Raw genomic sequence first — 21742 nt, 5'->3', positions numbered from 1 at the left:
ATTTTTAAAGATGTGTTTATTTAAGAGAGAGAGATACAGAGGGAAAGAGCATGAGCAGGAAGAGAGGCAGAGGGAGAAGGGATCCTCAAAGAGACTCCTCATTGAGCAGGGAGCCTGATGCAGAGCTTGACCCCAGGACCCTAAGATTATGACCTGAGCCAAACCAAGAGTTGGACTCTCAACCCACTGAGTCACACAGTCATCTCTAGTCCTTGTATTCTAAGAGTTCACAGATAAATGTGTGTGCTAAGTGACATGCTATCCTCTCTGAAGATGCTAATATAGAAAATGGGAGAAATGAGCAGAGCTCAACTGGTCACTGAATGCTTCTATGAGAGTACATTTGAGTTGGTCTTGAAGTGCAGGTATTATCTGGGTAAGCAGAGAAGGCAACATCCAAAGGCACAGTAAGCAGAGCATGCACCTAAAACAGCAGGAAGCGTAGCACAGTTACAGAGCAGAGTCTGAATCCTGTGTAGGAGCTTCTGTCATCTGGGGTCAGGAAGTGCACCTATAATCCTGTTGCTATAAAAGAAACAGATGAAGACTGAGAGTTTGTCAGACACAGACTTCAACAGACACAGACTTCAGAGCCATTCCCAAAGGAATTCTTTAAGTTTGTTACATGACCAGCTGGAATACATAAAGGTTGGAGCATCAGAATATCTCCAGACAATAAAACAAAGCTCATTGATACTTTAGAGACTTAGACCTGTAACCTTGGTCTTATTAATCAGTATCAGGAAGAGTTCTACTCAGTCATGATTTATTAATTACCTAATATATTTTGCCAGGATTTATTGACAGCCTCTTTTAATCAAGACATTCTGGTGCTGATTAATTATGGGCATCTTCTCCCAAGGCTCACCTTTCCCCAGACAATGTCATTACTGTTGGGCCATTTGATGAACACATTGTTTTCCTCCCCTCTGGTGAATGGCTCATACTTGGTCTCGTTGCCAGAAATAGCTGGGTCCTGCAATGAAAGGGTTTAAAACAGCAAACATGAGGAAAACAGCTCCAAGATAAAAAAACAAAAACAGAATACCCATAGATAATTTGCTTTATGTCCATAAAATTCTTGAGGAATAAAGTATGCTGTTGGAAAACATTCCTGGAGATAAGCCAGGTTAATAAGACATTAACCTCCCACAAAGAAAGTCAACTTATTGTGCTCCTAGAGTATGGTATCAATACTCTCTAAGAACATGAAGCTTCTTTCTTCTGTTCTGTGTCCAAAGTGGCTTCTCTGTTTACCCCACCCCATACCTGCCTCAGTTACCCTGTATAAAAGTATCCTATTTCACAACTGTCATATAAATCACCACTATCTGAAATTATCTTTAATTTTTCTCATTTTTTGAAGTTTTTATTTAAATTCCAGTTAGTTAACAGGCAATGTAATGTTAGTTCAGTTGTACAATATAGTCACTCTTTAATGGTGATTTATTGGCTGTCTCTGATTGAATAAAATCCTGTAAAAAAAAGGACAATGTCTGATTCATTAATTTATATCATACACACAAACACACACACATACTTTTTAGAATGGTGATTTTCAAAGACCCAGTATTTAATTAATACTTGAATGAATGAATGAACGAATGAATGAATAAAAGTCAGGAAATAATGTTCTATTTCTTGGAAGCTAGAAGGGAGGACCATTTGCAGGTAACTACTTCTGTGTTTATCAAAATACAGCCTCCAGAGCAAAATCATAAATTGGTGTTCTGAATCTTAGCTCAGTTGTTTGTGAGTTTAATTAAGAAGAAGTAAATCCCCTGAGCCTCACCACTGCTGAGTAATGATACAACTGAAGTGGCTTTTGAACCCCCTAAGGTAAATATGAGACTAGGATACAGCGATTCCCTCAGAGGCACAGCCTAGAACAATGAGGCCTTTTGGATGTTGCTGCTATATTCAGTGGTTCAGTCCATAGTTCTGATTCTAACCAAGGGAATTGTAGTAACAAATTACATCCCAGTGATGGTTATGAAAAATTAATCTTGCTAAGTATCACCTTTGGAAAGCCATTTTTCATATGTTCTCCCCTCCTGTGTTTATTCACTTTTTAAAACTTAAAAAAAATTACTATAGTCTCACAGGAAGTTGCAAAAAATGTACAGGGAAGTCTTGTGTACTCTTCATCTACTTTCCCTCAATGGTACTATTTTAAAGCCATGAACACAGAAACAGAAAATGGGCTCTAATCTTCTAAATACCTACCAGAATGAGAATGAATCTCATGCCATTATTCTTCATTTGCTCAATCAAGAAGCTGAGGTTTTTGAAGCTGGAGCTGAGAGTGAAGTCCAGCTTCCGGTCCATGTAATCGATGTCTACGTGCTGGACGTCCTACAGGAAGGAGCAAGCAAGGTGCTGGGGATGCTGTGGCAGTACCCCTCAGGGCCTACAAATGCCTCTGCTGACCCCAGCCCAGGCCCCTCCTAATTTGTCCAATCTACCTCCCCAAATACACACACTGAAGATTGAAATTGCTTTCTGATTCCTGCATACAGATCACCTGTCCCCATCCTTGGAATTGTCTCTCCTTTCCCTCCCTTGATTTGATTCTTTTCCACTCTTCAAATTTCAAATTGGTGAGCCTATCAAAACAAGTGCTAGTTGAATATTCAAGGGTAGAAAGCAGGACTTCCCTGAGAAATATATTTATTTCCCCCCATCCAGTAAACCTCATTGGATTTATTACATTTAGAACTATCTTATTGTATAGCTTTTAGAATATGTGTATTTCTATCATTCTGTTCTACTGGATGGTCCTTGAGATGAGAATTTTGTCTTCCCTTTTCTCTAAATATTACCAACCCAAGCTTCTGCATGTGAAAGTCACTCCATCTAGGGTTGGTGAGTAATGGTTAATGTGGTTAATACTCACTTGAATAAAAGAGATACTCCTTTTTGGCCTGAAGAGGATAATCACCCATATTGCCTTAAGATTCTAAGTACAGCTTTATTGGGGAACAGAGACTTGTGCAAAAGCCAAAGCTTGGAAAAGAACAAACTGACATATAAACACTGATCACCTTGGTGCAGTAGATCTCTGGGTTTTTTCATCTGTTAATCTTCCCACTTTTTCTACTTTATGTTTAATACATATATGGTAGAGTAGTACATAAAAATAAAATACTTAAAGCCTGGGTGAATGTTTCAAATGATCTTGATGACAACATCATAACACTTCACTTTATTCTCATCTTCCAGTCATTAGCTGTCCTCTAAACTCTTAGGAGGTGGACTGACAGCAGAGAAAGAGCATGAGGAACAAAAAACTGATGATTACATAGTGCTCTCTGTGGACTTCTGCTTGCTGGCAGCAATGGCCTACGTTTCTCAGGGCTTATGAAGGGGACTAGGTGGTTGTTGTGTGATATGCATATGTGGGTATGTGTGATTCCCAGAGAGTGAAGACTTGATTTTAGCTGCTTTCTTTCATACTGTCACTTTATATTCATCCTCTCTAAGAATTGTCATCCTTTTGACAGAGTCTCACTTAGAAGTTCCCAAAGTCATGACTTAAGACTAGCCATGTCTACTGCAGGGCATTCTTGACAAAAGGCAACGAATGAGTAACAATATTGCTCAAACACACTGCCAACCACTGAAGAATTAAGGCAACTTTCAATTTTGAACCCTCGATTTAAGGGTGGCGTGAAATAAATTTGGAAATCACTGTATTCCACACAAGACTGGCTCCGTAACTACATTTTCCTGTACTGAAGTAGTCATCAATAATTTCCCTGAAGACATTTTCAATCTATAATTAGGCACAAATTCCCATAACTAATTAAACCATGGGCTGAGTGGGGGATTCATACATAGGGAATCTGTGCCGCCATCATTGCCTCATACAATTGGGAGATCTCAGTATCATTCTGGTATCCATAGCGACTTAGCTGGAATCCCAAGGCCCAGTATGGAGTCATTGCTGGCCGACCAATCAACTAGAAGAGAAAAGAAAAATGGGTCCAGGACGACTTTGGAGGAAAGGGAAAAAAAGACTTCTACTTGAAGCAACTTGAGCACTTCTACTGAGCACTGTCTGATCTAAGAGGCCTTGCTCAAGAAAAATAAGAAAGTCAAATGAATATGGACTGATCATCAATGCAGGATGACAAAAAAATCTCCTATATTCTAGAGATTCTACTCTGGGAAGGCTAAGAACTCAGGTTGTTACTGATTAGATATTCTTAGTATGCTTAGCAAATAATTAAGAGGCACATGGGTTATCTATATGCTTTTATACCTGTAACATTAGAACCTAACTTCAGGAAAGACAGCAATAATATAGTAGGAATACCCAAGGGACATAGAAACAAAAATCAACTATTTCAGTGATAAGAACATGGTAATAACCAATAAACATTTGATTGTTTATCAATGCATAGAGTGAATTCTAACCTCAGTGTATTGTTGAGTTACGAGTTCAGGGGTTGGCCCCAAAACCATATAAAAGTCCAAAATCCCTCCTGTGGTGCGGTATGTCAGGGCAGGAGTGGGCTGGAATGACACATCTGTTTAAAAAAAAGAAGAAAAAAAAAAGACGACAAGGAGTCCTTGGAGCTATCCATCCCCTAGATAGGAAATCTGCCCTAAAATGTACTCTTCACTTTCTCTCTTCCTTTCATGTCCTCCTTCCCTGGAAGGCTTTCTCTTATGCTGTGGAATAGGTGGATTTGCAGGTCCTCAAACATAATCTTAATCTCAACATCTTGTATCGCTCTGTGAAAGAAAGTTAAACTGTCACAGTGAAAGGTCATGCAATTTAGTCAAAATTTTACTGCTAACACCTGGCCTAAAGCTCTTCAAAAATCTGGAAGGAAGGAAGGAAGAAAGGAAAGAAGGAAGGAAGGAAGGACGGACTTGCCCTTGAATCTCTCTATTTCTACTGGTATTCCAGATCCCAGGAAAGTTGGTTATGTGCAGGAAACATGCCTCTGTCTTACCCATGGCATTGCTGTTTAGCAGGAGCACCCCATGGGCGCTGCCATCTTCCTCCAGTGCCATGTAGTAGGGGTGGACGCCATAGGAATTCTTCTTGTACTGGGAGAGTCATGGGGAACAGTAGGCAGTAATCAAAAAAAGAAATATCCAAAAAGTTGTTTCTACATCATAACACAAATAGCAAGCTCCTATTCAATATTGAAGATTCACCACAATGTCATGTTCTTTATGAAACCTTTCTTTCCACCGCAAACAAAAAAATCAAGTGCCCTCCCCCTCCATGCCCTCCTCATTTATTACTACATAATTCTCTCATAGCACAGATTATATTAATATAATCATATTACATATATTATATACATATATGTGTAATATATACATATATACATGTATAATATATACATATAATATATACACATATTATATATGTATATATACTATATATTATATGTACATATAATATATATGTATACATATATTATATATACATATTATATATACATATAATATATAGTATATATACATATATAATATGTGTATATTTATATACATATAATATATAATATATACATGTTACACATATATGTATATACATATCATATGTATGTGTAATGTATATACATATATAATACATATATAATATGTATTATAATATATACTATATATATACACATATATATGTATGTATATATACATACCAGTGTTAGCGGTAAAATTTTGACTAAATTGCATGACCTTTTACTGTGACAGTTTAACTTCCTTTCACAGAGCGATACCAGATGTTGAGATTAAGATTATGTTTGGGGGACCTGCAAGTCCACCTATTCCACAGCATAAGAGAAAACCTTCCAGGGAAGGAGGACATGAAAGGAAGAGAGAAAGTGAAGAGTACATTTTAGGGCAGATTTCCTATCTAGGGGATGTATAGCTCCAATTATATGTATATTATATATACATGTTACACATATATGTATATACATATATAATACATATATAATATGTATTATATTATACATATATTATATATGTACATATAATGCACATATAATATATATAATATATACATATAATATATATACATATATAATACATACATATATAATACATGTAAAATATAATACATATTATACATGTATTATATATGTATATACATATATGTGTAATATGTATATATAATATATATTATATATAATACACATTATATATTTTAATTATGTATATAATATGTGAGGAGGAGGGATATATAATATATATATTACTATTAATTCTGCATCTCTCTCACTAGCCTATAAACCTCTGGAGAACGGACAGCATTTTTTAAACAAGACATGTACCTGACACATAGAATATACTAAAGAAAAGTTTACGAAGTAAAATCCATAGTCCACAGGAAAAACATATGTTAGAGACAGAAGGAGCATAACCTGTGGCCTATTTTGTCTGAGAACAGAATTTGTCAGCACAGGGTGAAGCTCATTAATCGGCACTCTACACGTACATATGGATTAAGATAAATTTATACGGAGAGAAACTGATCGATAGTCTTTTTCTTTTGTGCTTACTGCTGGGGGCTCATCACGAGCAAACATTCCCCACGTGGTCCAGCTCATATTTCTTCTGAAAGCTGTGTGCTCCATCTCCCCAAAGCCATAGATGTACTGAGAGGGGAGGCGAGTAGAAATGGAGAGGAACATGTCGTTGAAGGTGAAGCCAGGCAGCTGAGAATCCCAACTGTAACACAAAAGCATATGTCCACATTGCTCTGATCATGGGCAGAGTAAGCAGGGGGCCTGTTTGGGAATTCTAGTGGCTTCTGAAGCCTTCTAAAGAATGCACAGCTGGAAGCAGACTCAAATACTGTGAAACGACATAGCTCATAACAAAGGCCATGACTCACTGCCAATGTTCTGCATTTGCCTTTTTGTTCTGTGGTCTACCAGTCTGAGAACTCCTTTTCTGGGCCATGGGCTCCTTGAAGGCAACGACTATGTCTCACTCATCTCTTTATCCCAGTGATCATTGGAGAACCGGTTTGAATACATGTATGAATCAATAAGCAAGGTCTAATCACGTTTCCCAAAAGAAAAGGGGGAAGCTCTTTGCATGAGTTCTCTAGATTGGTCAAAGGACTTCTTAGCAAAGAAGGCAACTGACCAAAGTTAGACACTCAGTCAAAGAGAGACAAAGGTTGTCTACATGTGCGCACAGAGGTGAGGGTTTTTACTTGGAAAGGGAACTTCAGCCCAAGGCAAAATCCTTCACTTCATTCCATTTAGCAGCAAGACAAGGGATGAGAAATGACAACTCTTTTAACATTTAACATTGGGAAAAGACTGTAAGTCGACAGCGCTGATAAAAGCAAAGATTGTAAGAAGCGGTTTCTCTTTCCTTAGAAAACTTTCCCTCTCTCCCGAGTCTTCTGTTATTTTGTCATGAGGCTACATAGAGCTGATTTCTATCCTTGGTCATGCTTACTAAAAAGAGTTTTCTGTTCTACTCAACAAGAACAATGAGTAGTACATGCATTTTTCTTTTTTCTGAAATCGAGCAACACTTATTTTAAGCCTTTGATTAATTTTTCTTGTTGAGTTAGTGACTAGGAGAAAATGGAGTAACAGATCTACTCCTGGAGTTTAACACACACATACACATACTTACATTGTCTCTGAGATTAATATTTTATGTGCATTAATTAGAACTATCATAATTAGGCCCAGAACCACTTTAATGAGAACCAAATAAATAGTGCTTACATCACAGTGCCAGAGCTTTTTCTTTGAATCTGGATCCCAAAAGGATTGTTTTGAATCTTGACGTCATACAGACGGTCTTCAGGGGAGCCAACTGGAGAGGGAGGGGTGTTCAGAGGCACGGGGACCTCGTACCTTTTGTTCGTGGAATCAAAGATCTAACAAGAAGAGAGAAGGAAACTTTCTATGGTATAATCTTCGACCTTGTCGCTTCATATCATTCAGTTCCCATGTTTTCTGGCCAGTTTGAATCACATTGGGAGGCATCAAATATCCCAAAGCAAATGGATGTGATTTGCTACCTACAATGCCCAATATGGATCCCGAACTCCCAAATGCCTCAGAAACACCTATTCATAAGCAGGGAGGGCACTTCCTCTAAATAATTTATGAAGTCAGTATATAGAATTTCACAGATAGAATGTATGTTTGTGAGCACATGAATATGTATGGGCACATAATAATGTAAGATTATGTTTGGGCATGTATGTGTATGTCAGAAATTAGAGAACTGAGTTTTTATATGTACTCAGATCTTACTGTTTGTGCTTTCAGATGCTTAAGACAAGTTTGGTCCATAGTCCTGCTTCTTAAAATTGTGTTTCTCAGACCCCGATGACTTGTCAGAAATGCAAAGTCTCAGGTCACCCTCTCCTTCATTTTCTGAATCTGAATCTTTATTTTCACAAGATCCCCAGAGTGATTCATCCCACATATTGTGAAAAACAATGCTTAGAGCTGAGTTGTCCAAGGTGACACGGGGTGACACCCCATGACCCCCCTGAATTCAAGGCTGATCTCCTGAACTCAGGAAACTCCTAGAAGTTTCTGCCTAATTGTAACTTTATCTTTTAGAAACTAACTATGGGATTTCTGGACCAGGAAAAGAAACATTTGAGGAGAGGTCTGTGTAGATGAATCAGAAAGTGCAGGCACAGTTACCTCAGCTTCATTATAATGTTAAAACCCCCTTCTGATATTCCTCCCAAACCCTAACAGAAGGAGCCGGCTTACCCCTGTTGGGGAGTCACCGGCTTTGAAAATCATTCCCTGAAATGTCCTTGTTGTAAACATAAAGATGACCTTGAGAGGCAGCTCCACCTGCTGTAGTCTTTGTCTCTAACTCACCCAGCAGTGGACCCACCAGACACTTATGGCCGTTAAATGCTCGAAAGGTGCTAATCTGAATTGAGACTTGTTATAAGTGTAAACTATACACCAAATTTTGAAGAGTTAGTATGATTAAAAGATTCTAGGGGCGCCTAGGTGGCTCAGTTGTTAAATGTCTGCCATCGGCTCAGGTCATGATCCTACGGTCCTGAGATCAAGCCCCGAATTCGCCTCCCTGCTCCACAGGAAGTCTGCTTCACCCTCTCCTGCTTGTGTTCCCTCTCTATCAAATAAATAAATAAAATCTTTTTAAAAAATAGATTCTAAAATAGCTCAATAACTGTATTTGGATTACATGGTAAGATAATATTTCAGCATGTTGGTTAAATAAAATCTTATTAAAATGAATTACATTTGATTTTTTTTCAAATACATCCTTAGGAGTGTGGCTATTAGGAAATATATGTGGTTCACATTGTACTTCCCTCAGAGCAGAGCTGTGGGTCTCAAAGTGTGGCCCCTTGACCCACCTCAGCATCAGAATCATGTGGAAACATGTTAGGGATGCAGACTCTCAGACTGGGAACTCTAGGGCAGAGGCCCAGCCATCTGAGCTTTAACATCTGAACTTTAATTTAACAAGAATTGTGGGTGATTCTGGAGCTTTCTGAAGTTAAGAGCCACTGTGATAGAAATAATTCTAACACTGGAAGTGAGTTAATGCCACTCGTGTGAATTTCCCATGGAGCAGACACATTTTTCACAGGGCTAAGGGAGGGGTCCTTTGAGGACACTTAATGACTGAGCGCTTGGCAGTGCAGAACATTCACAATCCCGGTGGGTCCAAGATCACATCCTGGACTGGTACCTCTCTGGGCCATGGTGCCTTTGTCCATTAAATGATGGATTTGGACCAACAGTGTGTCAATGACTTTCATCCACATGGAGCTGTAAGAACTCTGTGTTGAGAATCAAAACCTGCACCACCTTGGAGATTACCTTGAACTGCAGCATGTACTCTGTGTGGTAGATCACGCTCAACTGGAGGAAGCTGATTGTCGCAGAGAGAGAGCCAGAGGCAGTGGCTGCTCGGGCTGATTCAGGGGCCCCCAGGTGGGCAAGTTTTGTGGTGATGCCCGTAGGCAGGTACTGAATGTTACTGGCGGCATAACTAGGGATGGTGTCGTAGTAACAGGTGGGCACATCAGGAACATTTGTGCTCTGGAACAAGAGAAGAAATTCCCCATCAGCCTCTAGCATCACACTTCGAGGGTCTGATTTCTAGAGAAGCTGGTCACGCAAACTAAGTCTCTTACACCATGCCCAATATTATGGCTTTAATTATGTTCCTCCCAAAGATGTGAAGTCTTACCCTGGTATCTGTGAAAGTGACCTTATTTGGAAATAGAGTCTTTACAGATGATCAGATTCAATGAGATCATTAGGATCAGTCTAATACGATATGACCAGTGTCCTTATTAAAAGGGGAAATTTAGACACAGAGACAGACCTGCATTCAGTGAGATGCCCATGTGAGGATGAAGGCAGAGACTGGGGTAATGTTTTTATAAACGAAGCAAGACCAAAGAGTGCCAGAGAACCACCAGAACCTGGGAGAAAAGCATGGGACAGAGTCTCCCTCCCTTTCCTTAGAAGGAACCAACACTGCTGACAGCTTGATCTCAGACTTCTAGCTCCCAGAACGCTCACATAACAGATTTCTGTTGTTCTAAGTCACCTAGTTTGTGGCACTTTGTTACGACAGTACCACCAAATGAATATATCCATTTAAAAAACACATGCTCTTTGGCTTCCTCTCCTGGGTAGGCAGGTAAGGGGAAGCAGGAAGCCTGATCTGGAGACTAGAATCCTCAGGCAGGGTTCTACTCCTGGTGTCCTCATTGCTGCCATTGTGACCTTGAGGTAATCTCTCTGACTTTCATTCTATATATCAAATGAAGAGAAAAAGTCTTACCAACGTACCTTCTGCATGGACTCTCTAATAGATGAAAAAAAAAAAAAAAACCCTCACTTAAAATACTCAATACACAATGCATACCCAATGTATTGCTGCTGTGTTAAGAATAAAAGTGGGGCTTTAAATGCTGTGTTTGGAGGAAAGAGGGAGCCAGAGTGGCAGTAAGTGTTTTCTGATTCAGGATATCTGAGGAAAACACGGGTCTCCTCTCACCCAGAGCTGACAAAATAATTTTTCAGTTGACATAATGTCATTTTCTTTCTGAAGGATGATCGCTCTTTAACCCATCAACAGTTTGGAAGTGTTTTCTAAGTGTCTAATTATCCACGGGAAGTTTCTCCAACTTTCTGCTCACTGTGGTGGTGTGTTCCTGATCATTACCTCCCAAAGGCACCCCCGCTGCCGGCAACTCTCCTCAGACACCTTAGAATCCTCAGGGTAGCAGTTGAATTTCTCCAGGTCACTGACTGGAAGTTTCCATTCGATGGAGAAATTCTGACCAAGTGCCAGTCCCTTGAGATCACTGATCTTCACCATCTGGGGAAGGAGAAAGGAGGCTGCATGGAAAACAAGGGGAGGCTGAGACACCCAGCCAATGTCCTTCCCTGATGATCTGGAAGGGAAGCGAGCCCTTCGTCCAACACCACTTCATCATGGGATATTTGGAATATTATTTATTATCCCCTGCGTCTTTCAACCTTCCTGTCAGGAAAATGAACTTGGCTTATTCCTGACCTTTCTCACCTCATGGAGTCACTGTGAAATGTTGAATGGGAAGGGCTTTCATCATGTTAAGGATTACAGATCACAAGCAGGGCTCTCTGTAAGACTTGTTGCCCCCTGGGTGTGGTGCTCACACACTGTAATAACGATGCCAGTAATAACAATAGTTAAAACGTTATGGGGCGTTTATATGGGCCAAGCACTGTGATAACCACTTTAGATGCATCATCTCCACCAATCGTAGAAGGTAATCCTATGCTGCAGCTAATATGGCTATCTTCATTTTACAAAATAGAAAACTGAGGGTTAAAGAGGTTTAATGCTTTGCCCATGATCTCATAGCTAGGAGACAGCAGAACTAGGGCTTGAACCCCATTCTGCCTCGTACAGAAACCAGGCTCTTATTTTTTGTAATCTTCATTGTCAAAATGGAAGGAGGCTGCCCTAAAAAATAGTGAATTTCCCAGCACTTGAAACAGTCAACTAACAGTTGGAACCTTTTGTTAAAGATTAGCTTGTAAGGGACTCATTCAGTAAGGCCAGAATTGGATTATCCCTCGTGTTTTATTCAACTCTCCTTCAGTGTAATGGTATAAAAGCAGAGTGTCAATTGTTTCTCAAAGAGAGTCTTTAACTTAAATGAGAGGACAAACGTGTAAATACTCTCCAGAACTAGGCCAATGTACTGAATCATATTTTCACTATATCACATCTGGGATCAGCAGGTCTAGTTTTAAATCTGCCCAGAGAAGAACTGCCTTGCCTCAGAGTCCCAGCACCCACAGTCTTCTTCAGTGTTCTAATGCAAACAAAGCTCAGGAGTCCATATTTAGCACGCATAGTTTCTCCGGTAACTGCCCTATGGTACGGTAGACTTTGCAGCAAGCTAGCTGTCTCTGAACCTGCCCAAAGTGAAAAGAGCAAGGGAGAGCTGGCTGTCAGTATCGTAGGCCCGGGCTTTTGACAAGGGCCCTGCAAGATGGAACAGTCGCCCACCTTTGATGAAACATTGTAGGCAACATTTGAGACGGAGGTGGCAGAATTACTATGTAAGACAGTAAAATCAGTAGGTTTCTTGTCCATTCCTAAGATTATGATATCTGTAAACATGAGGTTGTTAGGGTCCATATAGTTATTATTTACAGTCTTTGCCTGTAGACGATTCTGGAAAGAAAGAAAAAAACAGAAAAACATCTGTTTAGAAACTAGGTACATCACCACATACCACTCAACATTTTTCTTTCTGACATCTGAGGTATGTTCTTTATCTCTGAAGTTCTAATTGGTGCCTGGTGATCATCCCCAGGAAATTTGCTAACCCAGACTCTTTCAACCTTCAATCTTTCAGTAACATTTCAGGTTTGTTTTGGCTCACTGGTTACTGATTGATTCCATCACTCAGAAAATATGTTCCTGACATCACAGAATTTCCAAGTGGACAAGATGGGTACTCTTTTTTTTTTTAATTACTTTTATTAACATATAATGTATTATTTGCCCCAGGGGTACAGGTCTATGAATCATCAGTCTTACACATTTCAAAGCACTCAACATAACCCATACCCTCCCCAATGTCCATAACCCAGCCACCCTAGCCCTATTCCCCCGAATCACTCAGCAACCCTCAGTTTGTTTTGTGAGATTAAGAGTCTCTTATAATTTGTCTCTTTCCTGATCCCATCTTGTTTCATTTTTTCCCTCCCTACCCCCCACAACCCCTACTGTGCCTCTCAAATTCCTCATATCAGAGAGATCATATGATAATTATCTTCCTCTGATAGACTTATTTCACTTAGAATAATACCCTCTAGTTCCATCCATGTTCTTGCAAATGGCAAGATTTCATTCCTTTTGATGGCTGCACAGCATTCCATTACACACACACACACATATATATATATATATATATATATATATATATATATATACATACCACATCTTCTTTATCCATTCATCTGTTGATGGACATCTAGGTTCTTTCCATAGTTGGCTATTGTGGACACTGCTACTATAAACATTCAGGTAGATGTGTCCCTTTGGATCACTACATTTATATTTTTAGGGTAAATACCCAATAGTGCAATTGTTGGGTCATTTTTAACTTTTTGAGGAACCTCCATGTTGTTTTCCAGAGTGGCTGCACCAGCCTGCATTAAGATGGGTACTCTTAAATAAAAGGACACCAGCACACACACAGACCTATCGGCCCACAAAGATGAAGACACACACACACACACACACACACACACATGAAGTACCTAAATACTTTCTTTTTCCTTTTAATGATGATGAGGATAGGAGCTAAAATTTATGAGTGTTTACTCTGTACCGGGCTTGGTGCTAAGTATCTCGTTCCATTCCAACAGCAAGCTATGAGCCTGAGCCCATTCTTGGGAAGACAGAAGCCCCGGGGAAGCAAACAACCTTCCCAGAGAATCACAGTTCAAAAGTGATGAAGTGGAGCTCTGACCAAGGTGGACTGAAGAAAAAAAGGGGGGGATGGGCACTTTGATGTTTAAAAAGATTAGGAAACCCACAAGCATGCCCAAGTGATTTTTTTTGCAAAGGCTCAAAAGTTATGTAGTAGAGAAAAGAGAGCCTTTTCAACAAATGATGCTGGGTGAGATGGCCATCCAGAGGCCAAAACTAAAATCTGTGTCTCAATCTCACATTGTTTATAAAAACTAACTCAAAGAAGATCACAGACTTAAATGTAAAAGGTACAACTAAAATTTTTAGGAAAAAAATAGGAGAAAAATAGTCAAGAAATAGAAATAGAAATAGAAAAAGTCCTTACAGTGGACACGATAAAGCACGATCCATAAAAGAAATTAAAAAGATAAGTTAGGGAAAAAAAAGAAAAAAAAAGATAAGTTAGACACATCAAAATTTAAAACTTTTGCTTTGTGAAAAAATGAACGGACATGCCTACAGACTGATAGGAAATATTTACACACCACATATCCAAAAAGGAAGTCTTCTCTAGAACGTATAAAGATCTCTCAAAACTGAACAGAAAAATCAGCCAGTCAATGAGAAAATAGGCAGAAGAACTGGACAGACATTTCATCTAAGAGAATATAAATATACACAGATGGCAAATGAAAGGATGATCAACATCATTAGACATAAAGAAATACAAATTGAAACCACAATAACAGGTCATTATACCCTTATCAAAAGAACTAAAATTAAAAAAAATTATGACAACATATATGCTGGTTATGATACAGAGAAACTTGGTTGCTCAAACATTGCTGGTGGAAATGCAAAATGGTAGGGCCACTCTGAAAACCAGTTTGGCAGTTCCTCACAAAACTAAACATGCGATCACTGTAAGACCCAGCAACTGCACCGTTGGGTGTCAATCTCAGACAAATGGTAACCTGTCCATGAGTGTTCATAGCAGCTTTTTTTGTAATAGCCATGCCTGGAAATAACCATTTATTAAGTGAATTGTTAAACAGAAGGTAGACATATATATCTTGGAATGGTCCTCAGCAACAAAAAGGAATAGACTTTTAATATGTAATGCCTTGGATGAATTTTGAGAGAATTTTGCTGAGGGAAAAAAATGTCAGTTTCAAGCTTACATGCCGTATGATTCCATCTATATCAAATTCTTGAAAGGATAAGATGTTCCCATGAGGGGAACCTGGATAAAAGGGACAAGCAGAACTCTCTGTATTATTCCTTATAACTGCATGGGGCTCTATAATTATCTCAAAATAAAAAGGATAATTTATAAAACAATATCTGTTCTTATTCTTCATTCTTCCTTTCTTAAAAGAAAGGAGAAATAAAGGAAAGAGATATCCACAAAAGAAATCTCACACATGTACAATCAGACTTCAAAGAAAACCAAATTAGAATTCTCATATCCTCTGATAGCATTATTGCCTTTTCTTCCTCTTGATGCCTTTGGGAGAGAGAGAGATGAGCAAGCAATGATCTGTATCTTTCTGGCCATCCAAATTCTCAAATCCATCTTCCAACCTCTCAAAACCACCATTTAGTACCTATGCCAAGTTTTGGGGGCTGGAAAGGAAGGCCATTATGGAAGAACCTCAAAAAGGCCCCATACCACTCATCATCCCTGCCCACATCTCACACATACTTGTACCCCATTCCCTCTGGCCAAGGACACATCCCAGAAGTCAGGACTCATCAAGCTCAGAGACAATGATTTTTTTTTTTTCTAGAAGAAAGAAAAGTTCTTCACTGGAGTTATACTGACTTAAGAAGCTTATATATCTAACATAGATTTAAAACTCTCTTTTTAACTCTAATCTTTTCAGGGACCATCATGGGTACCATCCCTGTTCATAGGACCAAGCATCGCAGCAAACCAAAAACTCAAAAAGCCATCACAGAAAAGAACATATACTGCAAGTTCCTCAAAAACAGTACTTACAGAGCTGACAGAAAAATCATATAGAATATACTTCTTTTCAGCATCTAGAAGAGAGAGAGAAGTACCCATGATTATAGGAAGCAGAGGAGCTGCATGGTCACGCTTTTCTCTCCTTTTTCTCTGCTTATCCAGGTTCTGCCCTTTTTGCCAAACCTCCACCAAGTTTCCTGGACTGCTTCAACCAACCCTAATTGCTTTGTCCCTCCAAACTCCCATGATTCTCTGTGGTACCATTTTGCTGGCATTTAATACATTGTGACTTGCATTTGTAGTCATCCACATACACATTGTGTTTATCCTGCTGGACCAGGAGTTCCTCAGGGGCAATGCCTACATCTTATTCATCTTCATATCCCCTGCCTACAGGGCAATAATAAATAATAAATAAATAAATAAATAAATAAATAAATTTTTATTAGATTTTAGATAATTAGATAGATAATTAATATAATAGATAGATAATTAAATTAGATAATATAATAAATTATATAAATAAATTTATTAAAATCCAATTAATTTTAATAAATGCTAATTCAATGCAGGGCAGGGTTTTTATATAATCACAGACCATAAGCTTATGTCAGCTACTTCTGTGGGAATCTTACAATGGAAAAGCATACTATACAAATTAGATATTTCCCCCTCAATAGTAATCAAAGCAGCATTTTACAAATCTATTAACAAAAATGTATTATTTGATATTGGTAATGACACCCAAAGAAGAGATAATTTAATTAAACTAAACTCAATAATGTCTGTTGCTTTGGTAGTCAATAACATACAGGTTGATCATCTGATCTATTTTAATGCATTGTGCTTGGCTAACCGAACTTCCAGAATAAATTTGTTCTAAGCTTGCAGAAATCAGCACCGATGTTAATAGAGTTAGTGCCATATTGGACAGCCTGCAATGAATACTTTTCACTGAGAACCCCAGGGAGGGGACCCCCGGGAGGCCTACCATTAGATACACCATCATCCCAGTACAGCTCGCCCCGTGCCTGTCTCTTGTAGTCCAAGGCAACAATGAGTCCCAGGGAATTCTTTCGACTGTAAAAGAGCAACTCCCAGTTTCAGAGAATGAAGAAGGCATAGAACGTTTGTTCAACCAGCCCCTTTCATGTCTCAGGGACAGATGAACTCAGAGTCTACCCCAGAAACAGAGTAGATATTGACATTTTATGAAACATGGACATTGGGTGTGGTTAGACAATAGAGGTTGGTAATGAATGACCATAGAAGAATGGTAGAAGGAGGCAGTTCCTGCCAAAGACTGGGTTTGTGATACTACTAACAATCAGCACTTACTGGGTGCTTGCCATGTGCCCCTCATCCTTCTGTGTCCCGAATACAGTAAGTCATGTCTATCATTCCATTTAACCTGCTTGATGACACTAAAACATCCAGTTATTGTCATCCCCAGTTTGCTCGTGTTGTGCAGCAACACAGAGAGGATGTTGCCCAGGGCAACACCTGTGGTAGTGATGGAGCTGGGGTCTGAACCTGAGCATTCTGGCTCTTGACCTTGGAAGCTATGTTCACTTCTGTGTGATAACTCTCACCTCCTCTTTAACTTGCATTCACTCAAGAAAATCTGCTTGAAGATAGTTTCTGGTCATAGGGAAATCCTCACAAGTTATTATTTTGACTGCTCTTAAATCTTATTCCATTCCCAAGTGAAAGACTCTAGAAACGTGAAGACTAAGGCCACCTTAAGGTAAATGAACATGAAAGTACCACTTTGGGGCCAACCTTGAAAGGAGGGGAGAGAGATTCCTTACTAGAGATGTCTTCTCTTGACTTATCTACTTTTAGTGTCTATTTGCCTGTCCCACGACATCCTCCCTTGGCACATCAGGGCAGTTACACCTTAAAAGATTTTTTTTTTTAATTTATTAATTTGACAGAGAGAAATCACAAGTAGATGGAGAGGCAGCCAGAGAGAGAGAGAGAGAGGGAAGCAGGCTCCCTGCCAAGCAGAGAGCCCGATGCGGGACCCGATCCCAGGACCCTGAGATCATGACCTGAGCCGAAGGCAGCGGCTTAACCCACTGAGCCACCCAGGCACCCCCAGTTACACCTTAGAAGAATGAGGAACTTACCTGGCCTCGGTGGTTGTGCTGGGTTGTTGGATGGGAAATATGAAGCCCCCTCGGAGGTGAAGTCCTATCCTATCAAGTGGCAGCAGCATCTCCACCAATTGTTTCCTCCACTGGATGGCTACCCCCTAACCAACAAAAAGATGACAGAGCAGACAAGGGACCATTGGACTAGGAGGGACCATGCAGATCATTCTAGATCAGTTGCCTCATTTAAAGTAAGTCAGTCAGGGCAAGACAAATGCTCTATGGTTTCACTCATCGTGGAATTTAAGAAACAAAACAGATGGACATAGGAGTAAAAAAGAGAGAGGCAAACCATAAAACATTCTTTTTTTTTAAGATTTTATTTATTTATTTGACAGAGATCACAAGTAGGCAGAGAGGCAGGCAGAGAGAGAGAAAGAGAGGGAAGCAGGCTCCCTGCTGAGCAGAGAGCCCGATGTGGGCTCCATCCCAGGACCCTGAGATCATGACCTGAGCCAAAGGCAGAGGCTTAGCCCACTGAGCCACCCAGGCGCCGGTAACTAAGAGGAATTTAAATATAATTTAAATATAACAGAATTTAAATATAAATTCTCCTCCTGAAACTAACATTATACAATAGTGTAACTAAGAGGAATTTAAATAAAAACTTAAAAAAAAAAAAAAGAAAAGCAGAGATCCCCCCCAAAGCAAAGGGCAGCCCAAAGCATAATCAAAATAGCAGATTTGAGCCTTCAACCTGTCCTATTTCTTTGAATTACGCTGTGTGGTGATTCTTCCACAACTGGGCTTTCATTTTCTAGGGTATCCCAGCCTCAGTCCAATTATTAATCCTCATAGCTGCATAGTAGCCAGCTTGATACAATGAAAATTCCCCTAAACCTACCCCAGTTATTCAAATTACTTCATAGTACACCTAGAAAGGCCTTCCTCACAGAAAAGTATCCTCTATCAACCAAATGTAAAATGTTATGCTATTATCCTACCCCAAGCTCCCAGGACTCCTGCCTTAGATTGCCCTCTGCTAGAGGCTGGTCCCTGACGCAAGAGGGGCTGCCTTACTTACTGTCTCATAGTCGTACCAGATGGCGTCCGGTATGTATGCTTTCACTCGGTCCACACCCTAGGGAAACACCAATATGAGCAACATCAGCATGTCTCTCACAGTTTACACAATAGCTACGCCATCTGTGCTTGTGTGGGTTCATCTGAACAATCCTGAGAGATGGTTAGGACCATCCCATTCTACAGGTCCGAATACAGATACTCAGAAAAGTTGGGCAGTTCACCCAAAGCACAGTTCTGCCTAGAAAGTAAATTTCTAGGCTCCTGAACTTTTTAAGAGAAGCAGAGAAATTTTGTTCACTGAATTACTTGTGTAACCTGACAGGTGGGAAGAGACTGAAACAGCCAGGCCTCGAGGAGAGACTTCCAGCAGGACTGCTGTGGCTCGCAGCACCTGCCGAGAGATGGCCTCTGACATGAGTACACTGGCAATCTCCCGGGTTTATGAAGTGATCAGCATCGTCCTAATCCCTCCCCCACACTTCCTCCCTCACACTTTGGAAGGGTACATGTGGCCCTTCATATCTGGTCTTCAGAGTAACGCCCTGCCCTTGCCCAGACCTCTTTCCCCGATCCTCTCTTGACTCTTCTCCTTTCCCAGCCCAACCCCAAGAGCACATGTCCCCTGGTCCAAAGGAAGCACACAGAGGGATAGCCAGCCCAAACTCATGAGGCATTTAAAGCCTATCAATCCATGGTCATATGTTTAAGAAAACAAGTTTTAAGGTAATTTTGCAAAACAGAAATTGCTTTGCTTGGAGATAGAGGGAGAGAGAGAGAATGAGCAGAGTGAGGGGCAGAGGGAGAAGCAGACTCCACACTGAGTAGAAAGCCTGACATGGGGCTCAATCCCAGGACCCTGGGATCATGACCCGAGCCAAAGGCAGATGCTTAACTGACTGAGACACCCAGGTGCCCCATATTATATTTATATTCATATTTAAATGCAGCCATAGATACTTCAAGCTCAGCTTATTCAGCTATAGTACCATGAGGACAAATGTGATATTCCATCCCATTGTTCACATTAGAAACACACCTCATATAAAACAGGCGTGATGAGGAGTCCAGGCCCCCATAGGAACTGCTCATGTATGCCCCAAGTAGCTGGGTCCTGGTAGAACCTGAAAAACAGAGAAGGCAGATGAAGCCTCCAGTATAGAACAACTGTACCCTAGGTGGCAACAACCACTAACAAGACAATGGAAATGAATTGTCTGAAAGGGATTCTTCGCGAGTCGGGAAACTCACTCATGGACCAGGGGCCTCGCTACAGTGTCCCCCCGGGTGTGAGCTCGGTAGAAAAGCGTGTAGAGGTAGGGCAGCAGGGTGTAGCGGATGTTCAGATAATATCTGGAGGAATTCACCAACAGAGAGTGTTCACCAAAGGCAGCAGGATCCTGGTCCTAGAAGAAAATGAAGCAAATATGAGACACTTCCATTGCGTCTTAAAAGTTTGTTCCATTATGATAAGAGGCTTTCTCAGATGAGAGTAGCTATGTTCTCTAACTTGGAAGATATCAAAGCATTTCCAAAATCAAAAGGATCTTGGTAATGTTTCTTGATTTTATAGATGAAAAGACAGTATATCAAAGATTACATGATTCTCCCAGTGTAAAATGCAAGCCGGTGACAGAGCTTAAATTTGACCTGTGTCTTCTGATCCCAGTTGATGGTAGCCTCAAGGGTGATAAAGAAGTCCATGGTGGGGGGGGGGGGGGGCACCTGGGTGTTATAGTCGGTTAAGCATCAGACTCTTGGTTTGGGCTCTGGTCACGATCTCAGGGTTGTGAAATCGAGTCCCAACCTGGGCTCTGCATTCAGCGTGGACTCTGCTTGGGATTCTCTCTCTCTCTCCCTCTGACCCTCTCACACACGTTTCCCCTCTCTCTATCAAAATAAATCAATTTTTTTAAAAAAGCCCAGGAGGTTGCCATGGAGATAAAGGGGTTACAGTGTCCCCTGCTCCCTTCTTAGCTGATCTAATTTGTTGTATATTGAGGTTTCTCATAATACTCCACTTGGCTAATAATAATAACAGCAGTAAGTTGTACAACCAGTGACAAGAATTTGAATTTGAAGCCCACTACCTTAGGCTGCATTGCTTAGCACCATGATCTATAATTCATCTTCTCCTTTCCATGCAATTTTATGAATTTACAATTTTGAAATTTATATGTAGTTTTGTCTGTAATGCGTTCACCATCGATATTTGTTTTCTTTTCTCTACCCCAGAAACAGTGACCTCTATTTTTTCTTCAATATACAATATGCAAAGAAATCATGTCTTTATCCAAGAGCAAAGAAATAGGCCTCTAGAAGGGAAATCTAATTTTCTTTGGACCCAGAAACAGAACTTTTCCATTAATGATGGGGCTTATTTTGTCCATTTTCCTTGTAATTTGTAAGATAAGAAAGATAATGTATGTCATATTGAGATCTGTAATCCTGCACTCTATTGCTGGGACTGAATTTTAGAGAAAATTACCTAAATTTATTCCTTTCTTTTGTTCCCAAAGATGCTCATTTCCTCCTTTCAAAGGGAGTAGAAAGTAGAGTGGTCTACTGCAGCAGACCACTGTATGCCTCCAATGTAGGGCTCATGAAAACCCTGAGACCAAACACTAATGAAAATAACATTCCACATTCTCCGTCA

At 40.0% G+C, this 21742-nt stretch overlaps 1 protein-coding gene across 1 annotated transcript in view; it reads right to left on the bottom strand.

The window, feature by feature from the left end:
- Positions 1-21742, bottom strand: part of LOC101672847 (probable maltase-glucoamylase 2) — a 93628-nt gene that overhangs the window by 32098 nt on the left and 39788 nt on the right. Inside the window, exons 18-33 of the mRNA XM_045063084.1 lie at positions 20338-20492; positions 20126-20210; positions 19088-19144; positions 18040-18164; positions 16899-16987; positions 15938-15981; positions 12520-12687; positions 11182-11337; positions 9822-10043; positions 7716-7870; positions 6525-6693; positions 4965-5061; positions 4420-4532; positions 3837-3962; positions 2227-2355; positions 869-976 (exon numbers count right to left, since the gene is read on the bottom strand). Of these exons, the coding sequence (XP_044919019.1) occupies positions 869-976; positions 2227-2355; positions 3837-3962; positions 4420-4532; positions 4965-5061; positions 6525-6693; positions 7716-7870; positions 9822-10043; positions 11182-11337; positions 12520-12687; positions 15938-15981; positions 16899-16987; positions 18040-18164; positions 19088-19144; positions 20126-20210; positions 20338-20492 (1998 nt within the window). The remainder of the gene's footprint in view (positions 1-868; positions 977-2226; positions 2356-3836; positions 3963-4419; positions 4533-4964; positions 5062-6524; positions 6694-7715; positions 7871-9821; positions 10044-11181; positions 11338-12519; positions 12688-15937; positions 15982-16898; positions 16988-18039; positions 18165-19087; positions 19145-20125; positions 20211-20337; positions 20493-21742) is intronic.

Source organism: Mustela putorius, unplaced genomic scaffold, assembly GCF_011764305.1.
Source record: "Mustela putorius furo isolate JIRA1106 unplaced genomic scaffold, ASM1176430v1.1 tig00003845_pilon_pilon_pilon, whole genome shotgun sequence".
Classification (NCBI taxonomy): Eukaryota; Metazoa; Chordata; class Mammalia; order Carnivora; family Mustelidae; genus Mustela; species Mustela putorius.
This window is presented reverse-complemented; position numbering and strand designations above follow the sequence as displayed.